This window comes from Malania oleifera, chromosome 9, assembly GCF_029873635.1.
Source record: "Malania oleifera isolate guangnan ecotype guangnan chromosome 9, ASM2987363v1, whole genome shotgun sequence".
Lineage (NCBI taxonomy): Eukaryota > Viridiplantae > Streptophyta > Magnoliopsida > Santalales > Ximeniaceae > Malania > Malania oleifera.
The window spans coordinates 73483378-73496836 of NC_080425.1; the positions used below are offsets into that span (position 1 = coordinate 73483378).

Below are 13459 nucleotides of genomic sequence, written 5' to 3' on the forward strand. Positions count from 1 at the left end.
ATTTAATATATTTTTTAAAAAAATGATAAATTGGGAAATAATTTTTTCTGCGTACTAAATCGGGAAATAAATTCTTTTATTGTAGGGAGATTTGTCATGTGTCATTTCGGAAATTATTTTTTCAAAAAAATATTATTTAATATAGATATATTTTTAAAAATGATAAATCGGGAAATAAATTTTTCTGCGTAATAAATCGGGAAATAAATTTTTTTATGATAACGATGAATTTGACAAAAGTAATAAATAGATAATAAATTATTTTGTGTAATTTTTTTTATTTATTCGTTTGCTTTTGTTTTCGTTGTCTTGTTCCAATGCCTTGTTCAGTCACAAGTCATCAATGGACTTGACACTGAAGACAGCGACACCGTTATAGGCGGCCATCCCACAACCTGATTGCTCCCAATGAACAAAATTAATATAGTAATGACTAATGAGTAATAGTTAATAGTTTTAAATAATATAAAATTTTTAAAATGACTCCTGTTTCGATCTGATTCGTACCTTCTAATTTTGCTTCATTTTTTTTTCCTACCATTTCGATTTACATGTCTATTCTACAGCAACATCGCAACTTTCCACAATGGGCGAATCTCCATCACTCCTATCTTTGTGCATTAAAACAGTGACTAAAGAGATTCTCTCTCGTAATCTCAATTGCTCTGTGTGCTGCAATGAAGCGTGTAAGCAGTTATACAATGAAATTATTTTTCTTTTGTGTTTTTGTTTTTTATATTGTGGTTGTAGGTGATGATGTTTTTCCGGAGATATATGATCTTCCCTCGGAGCTGTTCGATTGCTTATTGATACGCTCGCCTCCTCTAGCCTTGTAGAAGTTATAAGAACGATTTAGACAAATTATTAGATAAAGAAATTATAACTCATATTAAATTTAATTAAACAACGAATTTATGATCATTTGAATTAGATAATTTATTACAAATGATGGATAATCTTTCATTCTCATTTTAAGTTCAAACTTTTTTTTACCATCATAATTTATTTCGTAATATAATAACTAAGTTATTTTTAAAATTATAATTTGATAAAATGTTAAGTATTTAAAAAGCTATCCCAAAAATTTTATATTATATATATATTTTAAGTCATTTCATGTATAAATTAATTATAATTTGATTCTGATTAACAAATTTGTATTTGTATAATTTGATCTAGGCTTTAAATAAATGTTTGCTCTACATTATATAATTGAGTAACTTTTTAATGTTGAAAACAAAAACAAATGAATAAATAAAAAAATTAAGCAAAAAAATTTATTATCTATTTATTACTCTTGTCAAATTCATCGCTACCTAAAAGAATTTATTTCCCGATTTATTATGTAGAAAAATTTATTACATAGAAGAATTTATTTTTCAATTTATTATTTAAAAATATAAATATTAAATAATATTTTTTTAAAAAAAATAATTCTCAAAATGACACATAAAATAACGACATTATGTCAGAGTCATTCCCGTAATTATTTTTCTAACAAAAGTATTTTTAATAATTTTTTTTTTAAAAGGATAAATCAGGAAAAAACTCCAATTCCATCCTTCAAAAGAAAACTCTTTATAGGCAACCAGGAAAAAAAGTTAAATAAAATACTCTCAAGCCCTAGACCCTGCGAGACTGCGTGCACAGCTGAGCGCTTCACCTCGGACCTCCCAGGCCCTCTCGCACAGACGGAGCAGCGGCGACCAGAGTAGTCGCCGGAGCAGCAACAGACCAGGGAGAGTGTGTCCATCGGAGGAATATTTTGCTGCTTCCTTCGTTGGCTCTGCCACTTCGAAGCTGGCACAGTGGTATATCTCTCTTCTCTCTCTCTCTCTCTTCCCCACTCGCCATCAGTCACCCTCGGTGTTTTCTTCTTCTCCTTCTTCTTTCAATTTCTTGATGAACCAATGAGCCATTACCCATCAGCCATGCGACCGTGCGTCAGAGCGTCTTGGCTCTCTGCTTGACGACCTCTAACCTTTTTTTTTTTGTTCCTGCTTAGAAAAACATTTGATGGATGAACCGGATGGTTTATGCCTGAGTGATGGCTCAGTCAGTTTGCCTCTAGTCTCTCTTCCTTCCATTTTGTAATAAACTTACGATATTAAATTCTTTTTATGTTCCCTTGTTTAACTGTTGTTTTTAACGTTGATTACTCTCTAACACTAGTGCATATAATGAATGTATGAGTCTAGATGAAATTTGTTTTTGTAAGATGCATAAATGATGCCTTTATTTCATTTTAAATTAAAATTGCCTCTATGTTTGAGACTTATCAATCTGACTTGTTACAGTGAGGGGAGATAATTTTATCTGTTCAATTCAGTTCAACATGTACTGGTCTAACCAATGTAGCTTAAAAGAATGAGATTTATGAGGGAGATACACGCAAATACACTTCTATTACCATTTTAGCTTTCAGTCTGTCTGATAGTATTCTCCGGCAGCTTGTAGCGTAGCTTGGTAGCATTTTGAAAGTCTGCTTATTGTGTATAAATCTGAACAATGACAAAAATCAGTGATGCTTTCATTGTCTGGGGTTCATTATGAGAATTTATGGGCCCATGGAATGAAAATTGGGCAGGGATGGTGACTTGTTTTACTTGGACTCTTGCTGCCTCTTGATTACTGGTTTTAACTAATTTTAGGGGTCTTGGCTTCTTATTGACAAACTGTTATTTGATCAAAATTCATGGCCCAAAAAATAAAATAAATAATAGAGAAGTTTGTTGACTAGGAATAGGTAGTTTTCTTATCATCCACGATATACTAGCTTTCTGCATGCCTTTTATGTTTTAGCATGATTCTCAATTCTTTGGAACTTAAAATAGATGTAAATGTGCTTCTCATTGGGTTTGACAGAGAGGCCACAGTATTGCCATTTGTGATTGTTGGCAAAATCATGGAAGAGACAAATAGTTCTTTGGATCAAGATGAAAGGGTAAAGAGGTTAGATTTTATGGATTAAGTTTACTATTCTCCAATTTGTTTCCTTTTCACTTTATTGTGCTCTCTAGGTGAAGTTATATAGTTCTACAGTGCCTAATTTCGTGCCAACACTTCCACTGGTAGACTGTTCAGACAGAATTTAACTAGGATTCATATTGTCAGTTATAACAATGATTTTAATTTATTTCTCTTGTTTTTTTTAGAGAAGCATCTCAGTTGGTGGCAGTGTTGAAAGAAATGAAGGAAGGATTAGATGTAGTAAGGAGTAAAGTGCAAGCATTAACTTCCAAGGTAGGAAGTACACTTTAGATTTGCGCTTCAAATGTTCAACATTGGATAAAATAAGTAATAGAATCAATGACTTTTTATTTGTGTGTGCGTGTGTTTTTTTTTTCACAATTGTTCATGATCGCATAAATCGGAGGAAAAGGATTTATGTAGTTGACCGCACCTAGTGGGACTTAAGGCTTGGCTTGTTGTTGTTGGGTGTGGGTTTTTTTTTTTCACAATGCTCCTTGAAAGTTTTTGTCATGAAAGGAGCAATAAAACTGAAATGTTTTTGGTGCAAGGAAATAAAAAAAAAAAGGATATGTCAAGGAAAGGAGAAAAACTAGTGCCTGGAGCAACAATACTTCTGTGACTATCATTAATGCACCATACCTACCATCATCACGTCCTTCTCTTGATGCTCTTTGTTATTGTTAGAGGTTATATATGTCTTTTAGTATTATTATTATTGAGTGTGTTAGTATGTTAATTGGTGAGAGTTAGTAAGGGTATTATTGTCATTAGAATGTATTTAATTTGTATTATAAATAGAGGAAGAGACCTATCTTCAAGTTAGCTCATTCATTTTAATCAAATCTTAACATGGTATCAAAGTATGATCCAACCAAAACCCTATTCCCCTCGGCTGTCGCCAAAAAACACCATTCCCACGGCTGTTCTTTTCAGATTCACCTTCATCCCATATTATTTCACAAATCCAACCATATGGGAAGGGGGAACAGACGCCCCCAACGACCCATCCCAAAAAAATCCATCGCCGGAGGACACCCCATGCGCTCTCATGTGCCAGCCAAATGCCTGTACGGCCGATCCCATGCTTCGGTGCGTGATTGAAGTTACGACCACTTTTTTCTTCTTTTTTCCTCTGCCATGCTCTAATTCCTTCTTTAGGCTATATTATCAAGTTGTTAGGTCAGTCTTTACCCAAAAATTCAACCTTTTTCGACCATGCACTCGCGGTATTTCGTTCATTTTTGCTTAGGGTTTATGAAGGCTTCTTTGTGAGTTTAATGGAGCTGTGGCAGTGTTTGTATGCTCAGTTGTGAGGCTGTGACAGTGCTATATCCGTTAGTAAGTTATTCACCTTGTCTGTGGTTGTGTCAGTACTTCACATAGTTTGTGATTGTCCCAATTATTGACTATTCTTCTTGTTTTTGGTGTGATTGCTGATTTGTGAGCTGTGATAGTGCTATATCTGTTGGTGAGTTGTTCACCTCATTTGTTGTTGTGTTGGTGCTTCACATAGTTTGTGATTGTCCCTGTTAGTTTTGATTGTTCTTGATTGCTGATTTGTGAGCATTGGGATGAAATCTATGAATCCCAAAAATTTGTTTCTTACATCGCTACCACAAAAAACGACTAAAAAGTTGGATGGAAAGAACTATATTCAATGGTCTAAAGCTGTTTGGATTTATTTGGCGGGATTAGGGAAATCTGACCCCTTGCTCCAATCTGATTCTTTTGGTGAGAAGAGAAAAGATGTGTGGGTTTAGGAAGATGCCTTGATTGTTTCCCTTTTCTGGAATTCGATGGAGCCATAGATTGCACTGATGTGTATGTGTCTATATATGTGCAAGTAGATTTGGGATTATGTTGAACTTCTATACTCTAGTAACATTACTTGTATGTATGATTTATCCTAGGAATGCTTTCAATTACAACAAGGAGATATGAGTATTGTAGATTATTTTGGCACTCATAAGGAACTTAACGTCGTGCAACCTATAAATGCCAACGTTCCTAAGATGCAGAAGAAGAGGGAGCAAATGATAGTTCTTCGTGTTCTAGCAAGCTTAAGACTTGAGCTTGAGGCAGTTCAGTCTCAGATACTTCGTAGTGCCGAGCTGCCATCATTTGTGGATGTTTATTCTCGCGTCCTTTGCGCTTTCTTTAGCATGCATTTTCCTCCTCTTGCATCAAGCTCTGAGAGGATAGCCTTTGCTACATAGGGTGATTCTATACCAAATAAATGCAAAAGTTATCGAGGTGGTTCGAGTGGTCATAGTGGTAGAGATAGACGAGGCAAAGGTACTCCTCGCTAGTGCACTCATTGTGGACGGAATAATCATACCATTAAGCAGTGTTAGGATCTTCACAACTGAATTTCTTGTGTTGCCAATGTAGCCACCGCTAACTTCACACCTTTGGGGGCAGCAATGCAGCCACCACGGACTCCTTACCTTTAGGGTCAATTTGGGGGCAATGTACTGTATCTATGTTAGAGGAATAGTATTCCAAGTTCTAACAGTATCAAGCGTCTCAGTCACAGCAAGCTTCTCTTCCCATTGCATCTTTTGCCCAAACAGGTAATCACATAGTATGCTTGTCATCCAACACTTCTCGTCCTACTCCTTGGGTCATAGACTCTGCTGCCACTGATCATATCACAGGTGTACCTAGATTTTTCTCTATTCTTCAATATCCTACAAATTTACCTTGTGTTACTCTTGCTGATAGCCTGATGGATCTACTACTGCAATCTAGGGAAATTGGGATTGTAAATCCCACTTTTTCTTTTTCTTTTTCTCTTCCTTCAGTTTTATATATTCTCAAATTTCATTTCAACCTTATGCCCGTTAGCAGAATTACTAAATCCATGAATTGTTCAATGACCCTGATTTTGTGGTTATCCAGGATTTGAAGACAAGGAAGACGATTGGCAGAGCTTCCATCACCTGCACTGTTGTTACCACACCGTTTCAAATTTATTGTCACCTGGGTCATTATGTGGTAATTCACCCTTATTTTCACTTCCTCGTATATTTGGGTGTGTGTCCTTTGTTCATCAACTAACTCCTAGGGTGGATAAGTTTGGATCCTTGCGCTATAAAATGTGTCTTTCTAGGCAACTCATATACTCGAATATCGTTGTTATAGTCCTATACTACATCGCTTCTTTGTTTTTGCCAGTGTTACCATCTTTGAGTCTACACCCTACTACATCCAACCATTGAGTGCTTCTGAGCTCAATGAGTTTTTTTCTTTGCCTAATCTTCCATATTCTATGTTGCTGTCCTTAACCAACCATATGAGTTGCCATGTAGTTCGAGTCCTTCTCATCATCTTGATCATCCTAATTTGCAGGTGTATTTATGATGGCGGCTCCAAGGAGGAGAGCCCCCTTTAGCTTCTACTACCATCCCTTTGGTTTCCTCGTCTGATGATCATATTTCCCATGATGTTGAACCTCCTATTGCTGTTTGGAAAGGTAAATGCACATGTACTCAACACCCCATTTCCAACTTTGTTTCTTATGACTTCTTATCACCCTCCTATTGTTGTTTTGTTACTGCTCTATCATCTACTACCCTTCCCAAATTTGTTTTGGAAGCCTTAGTCCATTCTAGGTGGAGGGATGTTATGGTTGAAGAGATGAACGCTTACATGAGAATGGTACTTGGGACTTGGTACCTTTTCCTCGTGACAAGTATATGGTTGGTTGTCACTGGGTTTACGCTGTGAAAGCCAATCCTAATGGTTCTGTGGCTCGTCTAAAGGCCCGTCTTGTTGCTAAGGCATACACTCAGGTGTATGTTTTGGATTATTCTGATACTTTTTCTCCAATTGCCAAACTTACATTAGTAAGCCTAGTTATCTCTTGGCTCCTACTTGTCACTTGCCTTTGCATCAGCTAGATGTGAAAAATGCCTTCTTGCATGGTAACCTTGTACCTTGAGGAGGAGGCTTATATGGAGCAACCACCTAGGTTTGTTGCTCAGGAGGAGTCAGACTTAGTCTGTCGGCTCAAGAAGGCTTTATATGGTTTAAAACAGTCTCCCAAATTATGTTTTGGTCATTTCAGTGTTGTTGTACTTGAGTTTGATCTTTAAAAGTGTACTATAGATCATTCCGTGTTTTATCGTCATACTTCATTGGGTAGGATCCTTCTTGTTATTTATGTGGATGATATTGTTATTGCAGGCGATGATGATAAAAGTATTCAGAGTCTCAAACTAAGTTTTAGACAAATATTTGAGATCGTTGAAATACTTATTGAGTATATAAGTTTCTAGATCTCGTATCGGAACTGTTGTGTCATAGAGGAAGTATGTTCTTGATCTATTGGATGAAACTAGCTTGTTGGGATCTAAACCGGTTGATACACCCATGGATCCTAACAGCAAGTTAATGCTGGATATGGGTGATTTGCTACCTAATCTTTGACAATATTGGAGACTTGTTGGAAATTTGAATTATTTAACAATTACTCAGGCAGATATTTCTTTTGCAACAAGTGTTGTGAGTCAATTTCTAGATTCTCCAAGGACAAGTCATTGGGACGTAGTAATTCAAATCTTGAGATATCTCAAAGGTGCTCTTGGAAGAGATCTTTTATATTGTGATCAAGGTCATACTTATGTGCATGGATATATAAATGCAGATTGGGCAGGATCACCTTCCAATCAGAGATCCACCACCAGGTATTGTATCTTGGTTGGTGGTAATTTGGTTTCTTAGAAGCGTAAGAGACAAACTGTGGTGGCAAGGTCGAGTGCTAAATCAGAATATAGAGCTATGACTTACACTGCTTGTGAACTTGTTTGGTTGAAGAACATGTTGGAAGAATTGGGTTTTTCGCATTCTCAGCCAATGAAGTTGATGTGGGATAATCAAGTTGGTCTTCATATTGCCTCCAACCTAGTCTTTCATGAGCGGACCTAGCAAATTGGAGTTGATTGCCACTTTGTTCAGGAGAAACTTGTGTAGAAGCTCATTACAACCGCTTATGTGAAGTTGGGCATGCAACTTGCTGATTGGTTTACCAAAGTGTTGGGGGGTGCTCGTGTTAAATTCATTTGTAACAAGCTAGAAGCATATGACATTTTTGCTCCAGCTTGAGGGGGAGTGTTTATATATGTCTTTTAATATTATTATTATTGAGTTTGTTAGTATGTTAATTAATGAGAGTTAGTAAGGATATTATTGTCATTAGAATATATTTAATTTGTATTATAAATAGAGGAAGAGACCAATCTTCAAGTTAGGTCATTCATTTTAATCAAATCTTAACAGTCACTATCACCAACCCTACTACAAACTTTTTTTTTTCCTTCTTATATTTTTGGGTAAACTTCCATGAACTCTTCAAAAATATGATTATTGTATTTATCTTAATGTCCCTGTTGCTACTTCATGCAAGTCTTCTCTTGTATCATCATATTTGGGTCAAGCTTGGATAGTGTTGTTCCTGCCCATGGCCGCTTGCCTCATGCTCTTTGCAGCCTTGTATATGTGTCATTCATGGAATAGTAGACTAGTAATATTGCCCTGGGGCCAATCTATAAATATGTAAAAAGCTGTAGGCTTAGTTGCACTATGACTGTTGTGCTTGCAGGCTTTGAAGTCCATTCATGGTTCAATGAAATGAGTTACTCTATGCTGCTACATTACATCCCTTAAATTTCCCTTCACAGCCAACTTTGTGGATCTGTGATTCAATTTGTGCTGTTTGTTGTGCTTATTTTGTTATTCCCATTTCCCACCATGACTACCCTTGGGATTGCCTGTTTCAAGGGGTGAATGGGTTGAGCACTATATGTGGCATATCGGCATCACTTGTGTAATCATCCTGTGACAACTTGCCACCAGAACCCGAATCCTGAAGCTTGATAAACCCCAAAAGATCTCACTTAAACATAACCACAATATTTAGGTTTTGTGTGGCTCAGTATGCAGCCCGTCCCACCAAAACAAACAGTGCCTTTGTAGGCTGCTCCCTCCATTATTCTTGATGCCGTGACTAGCACCTCCCCAAACACATTTGATACCAATGTTTTAAAAGGCCCAATCAATGCTTGCCTTAAGACAAGGCATACCTAAAACATCATGAGGCTCATTCTAAGATACAAGATGCAGAAAGGCCAATGCATTACACACTGAAACTTACACATCAGTATAAAAGGCATACCTTTTGCACCTTTTTGTTGAGGCTTATGCATTTTGGGTGTACCGGTGTATGAATCTCAAGTTAGATTTTTTGTTAGAAAATTTTACTATATGTTTATATGAAAGATATGAGTTGATTTCTAAAACTTTTGACAACTTTATCAAAATAATTGAGCATTGCATCTTTGATCTTAAAAACAATTTGAACCTTGTAATGTTATAGCTATCGCTGGGCATGATTTACGTAATGAATTCAAGTTTGTATCTTTTGAATGGAGAACAAGTATTTTTCAAATTATGTTTGATTTTTTACATTTTATTTGTAATTTTCTTAACTCTTCTCTATTTGAAAAAATATGTGATTTTTACATACTTTTATCTAAAAATAAAATTCTTAAAAGGCTTACGCCTCAATTCTTAGGTCTCGCAAACATTGCTTGATACAATTATGATTACCCTGCAGCAAAATGCAAAAAAGCAACAAATTTCTTTTCTTAATTATTGATTTGCACAAAAGCATCTCTGGATGAACTTATGTCTTGTTTGGTAGGAAGGAATCGAGGCTGGACAATTCCTTTCTGTTTGGCTGCTTACAAGATGACTGGAATGTTGATTTTTTTTGGAACGAGCACTCCTTTTATTTAAGGAATAGGCGTTCCACCAAATTTACTCAGGAATGAGCATTCCATTCCTACTTAATTTTCCCACAAAGGCAAAAAGATCCCTTCTAACAGCACTTTATTCCAAGTTGATGCCCCTTGCTGCCCCAATCAAATGCACACCCCTTCTCTCTCTCTCCACAAAACCCCATAGTTGTGCTCTTCAATATTCATCTTCGCAACTTTTTGTCGGACAGCAACAAATCTCATAATTGGCCATTTTATGCCAGTTCCTCTTTCTGGGGCTCAACATGTCTAGGGCTTGATTTTGTTTGTTATTTTACCTTAACATCAACTTGAATATATGCATCTAATTTCATTTTCATCCATGGACTATTTTTATTTGATCAGTACTAGTTAGCGGTGGCTTGATCTGCTTTCTCTTGCATAAATTGTTAGGGAAGTATGGTTTTGCAAATTTCCTCGTAGCCTTGCTCTGACTAGTGCGCCAATGCTTACTGGCCAATTGCATCCCACATGACCCCAAATGCAAGAGGCACAGGCACCTTTGATCTGCTTTCTCTTGCATAAATTGTTAAGGAAGTATGGTTTTGTAAATTTCCTTGTAGCCTTGCTCTGACTAGTGTGCCAATGCTCACTGGCCAATTGCATCCCACATGATCCCAAATGCAAGAGGCACAGGCACCTTTGATCAGTCAAGGCCTTCTTCCCTTCAGATAAAGGCATTAATTCCACCCAATGTGGCCTATGTTAGGTCATATAAGAAGGAATAGCATTGGGGATTTCATTCTCTCTCTTTCTCTCTCTCAGTGGATGGCATTGCTAAAATATTATATTGTTGTATCATGTATGCAAGGACATTATGGTAAATGTAATATGGATATGATTCCATACTCAGTTTTATTTTATATAACAAATATTGGAATGGAATTAACTTTTCATTCCAGTCTTGATTTCATGCCTCAGCCAACCACTGGACTGGAAACATTTCATCCTATTACTATTTTGATGATATTCCTTCATTGATTCCATTGCATGAACCAAATATGTTATTTAATCAACATTGACTTTCCTTTGAAGGTAGTATCATCCATCCTCATCCTCTACCTCATTTTAATTTAACGAAAGGAAAAAAATCATTTTATTTGCTCATGAGTTTTTGTTAATGTTTTTCACGTCTGAACATTAGGTAAAAGCAGATCAATTTCCAACAGCTGATGGGGTAAGCTATCTGGAGGCCAAACACTTGCTGCTTTTAAACTATTGCCAATCAGTTGTCTATTATTTGCTCCGCAAGGCTAGAGGTTTATCAATTGAAGGACATCCTGTTATTCGAAGCCTTGTGGAGATTAGATTATTTTTGGAAAAGGTCAGAATATATTTCCACTTCTCTTTATCCATCTTCATACCCGATCACTGATTTCTGCATAATTAATCATCTTTTTGTTTCCATACAGATTCGTCCAATTGACAAAAAATTCCAGTACCAAATTCAAAAGCTCACAAAGGTTACGGAGAAAGAAAATCTGAATGAAAAGCAAACAGATGCAGCTCAGAAGACGGAGGATCTATTGAAATATCGCCCAAATCCTGACATGCTGGTTAGCAAGTCAAACATGACATCTGAGGTGGGTTTATGTATTTGAGAGTCAATTGTACTAGTTAATTTTTCTCTTTGTTTTTCATTTGCAAGTTTTAACACTCTACTCAGTGCACTAGGCTCCCACCTACATGTTACTTCCAATGTTGAATGATTAATCTTTGGTTGAATTAAATTTTAATGATCTTCTGTTTTTATTTTTCTAAATCAATGTGCATGAACTGCAGGATGGCAGTGGTGTGTATCGACCACCCAAATTTGCCCCGACTACAATGGAGGAAGACAAGATGTCAAAACAAGAAAGAAATGCTTTGAGAAAAGAGAAACATGCTTTACGACAAGCTAAGCAGAGCGCTTACGTTAGGGAACTGGTGGATACTATAGAGGGCAAACCTGAAGAGGTTGGTTATGCTGTTATTCTTGTTACTATATTTGGTTGACTTCTTATAAATGGTTTTGATTATCTTTTTTTCTACATGGTTGAAATGTACAGGTGAGGGAGATTGTCGGACACGAAAGTAGAGAATTCACTAGATTCAAGGAGAAGATGGAAGAGCGTGCACGGCAAGAAGAGGAACTTTTTAATCGTGCTCCTCTCACAAGGATGGAGAAAAAGAAAGCAAAACACTTGCAGAAGTCGAGAAATGGGTATGCACAATGAGTATCATTATTGATCATTCTGATTTTATTGAATTTTTTTTGGTTGATTTATAAAATGGGTCATGTAATTTCATAAATCTGGACTTCTTTTATGCTGCCCATGCGTCCCATTTATTTTGGCAAGTTGACTATTGTTCATTTGTTCGTATAGGTTGCTTGGCTTGGCAGAAAACTTTTACGATGAAATAAGAACTTTACCTATAGAGGAAGACAGTGGGCAAATGACAAACTTTGATAATGGTAGCAGTGGCAGGAGAAAATTTAAGAAGCGCAAGGTATGATAAATACAAGGTATTGTTGTATATATGTCATAAATATAATTTTAAAAAAAAAAAACCTCTTAAATGACTACTTTGGACATGAAGCTGTGAAAGCATACTGAGTTCTGATTGGATAATCTAAGCGATCTTAACAATCAAATATATGCCTGGGCATGATACTAGCAACCTGGAATTTTGATAGGAATGATGTGCATGAGATTGCATCTGTTTGATTTTCTGGATATGCAAATTTGCCAAATATAATGAAATTTCCTGGGCTGTTTCTGTTTGTTTTTATTGGCAACAAAAAAAAATACCACTAAGCAAAAGATGCCAAGAAAGCCATCCATGCTAGATTTATTGTTTGGGCATGTGCCAATGAATAAACTTATTATCGATGGTTTTTTTCTTTCTTGGATCATTGTCATCTAATTTCTTATGACACTGTGCAAAGACATTCAGAGGCTGCTGTATGTAAACTGGGTGCTGACAATTTTTTTCCATTTTGCAGATGAAGCATTGAAGGTGATGTATGATAGTGGTGCAGATCTTTATATTTATAGAGGAGTCCACAATGGGAATTTTAAGCCTTGATGGTGCTGTTCAACCTTTGTTCTTTAGGGTACTGAAATGAGAGCATGAAACAGAACAATTTTGTTGAGATTGAGATCTAATTGCTCTGTTCTTTTAGCTAATTTTCCCATATCCATGGGTAAAGTATGTTATCGATATTCACTATACGGGCTAATAATTTTTGAGTGATGATACATAAGTATAATTTTTTATTTTTAAAAAACATTTGTCATCTCAAGCTCTTTTTGTAGCAATTTATCAGCAACACTTCTGCGTAAAATGTGCGAAGCTAAGAAAATATGGTGTGATGAAGAAGCAGAGCTTCGGGGTGGAGTGGGATGGGGTTTACAGCTTTCGAATAACCAATTTCTTAATATATTTATATTATTTTTAGAAAATTTTAACAATTAGATTTTTTAAATATTTTAATTTGATCCTCCTTGATCAATTTGAGTGGAAGCTGCTACAAGATTTTAAAAATTTTAGTTGTAAAAAATGAGAAATGTGAGGGAAACAAAGGAATATAGGGGCTGTCACTGTAAAAGATCATGAAGGTTAAAACTAGAAGTGAACTGAAAATTGGAATTGGAAATTAGAAGTTAATAATTAGAAAACAGGAT

General features: G+C 36.0%; 1 protein-coding gene across 2 annotated transcripts; it reads left to right on the forward strand.

Annotated features, from left to right (window-relative positions):
• The first annotated feature begins 1563 nt into the window (after positions 1 to 1563).
• On the forward strand, positions 1564 to 13119 carry LOC131164401 (uncharacterized). Of its 2 annotated transcripts, none has more exons than XM_058121544.1 (9): positions 1564 to 1811; positions 2866 to 2952; positions 3156 to 3243; positions 10936 to 11115; positions 11204 to 11374; positions 11574 to 11747; positions 11840 to 11994; positions 12158 to 12281; positions 12778 to 13119. In XM_058121544.1, the coding sequence occupies exons 2-9, from the start codon at positions 2906 to 2908 to the stop codon at positions 12787 to 12789; spliced, it is 951 nt and encodes a 316-aa protein (XP_057977527.1). In that variant the 5' UTR covers positions 1564 to 1811; positions 2866 to 2905; the 3' UTR covers positions 12790 to 13119. The 2 variants fall into 2 exon arrangements, with proteins under 2 accessions (XP_057977527.1, XP_057977528.1); XM_058121545.1 differs by having other exon boundaries at positions 1566 to 1811; positions 2866 to 2944.
• Positions 13120 to 13459: the final 340 nt, after the last annotated feature.

What these genes read in the sequence shown, in the direction of transcription:
- LOC131164401 (XM_058121544.1), top strand. Translation starts at nt 2,906, where the DNA reads ATGGAAGAGACAAATAGTTCTTTGGATCAAGATGAAAGGGTAAAGAG. An exon ending in TGCAAGCATTAACTTCCAAG is followed by an intron (nt 3,244 to 10,935) that starts GTAGGAAGTACA and finishes TCTGAACATTAG; the next exon opens with GTAAAAGCAGATCAATTTCC. An exon ending in TTAGATTATTTTTGGAAAAG is followed by an intron (nt 11,116 to 11,203) that starts GTCAGAATATAT and finishes GTTTCCATACAG; the next exon opens with ATTCGTCCAATTGACAAAAA.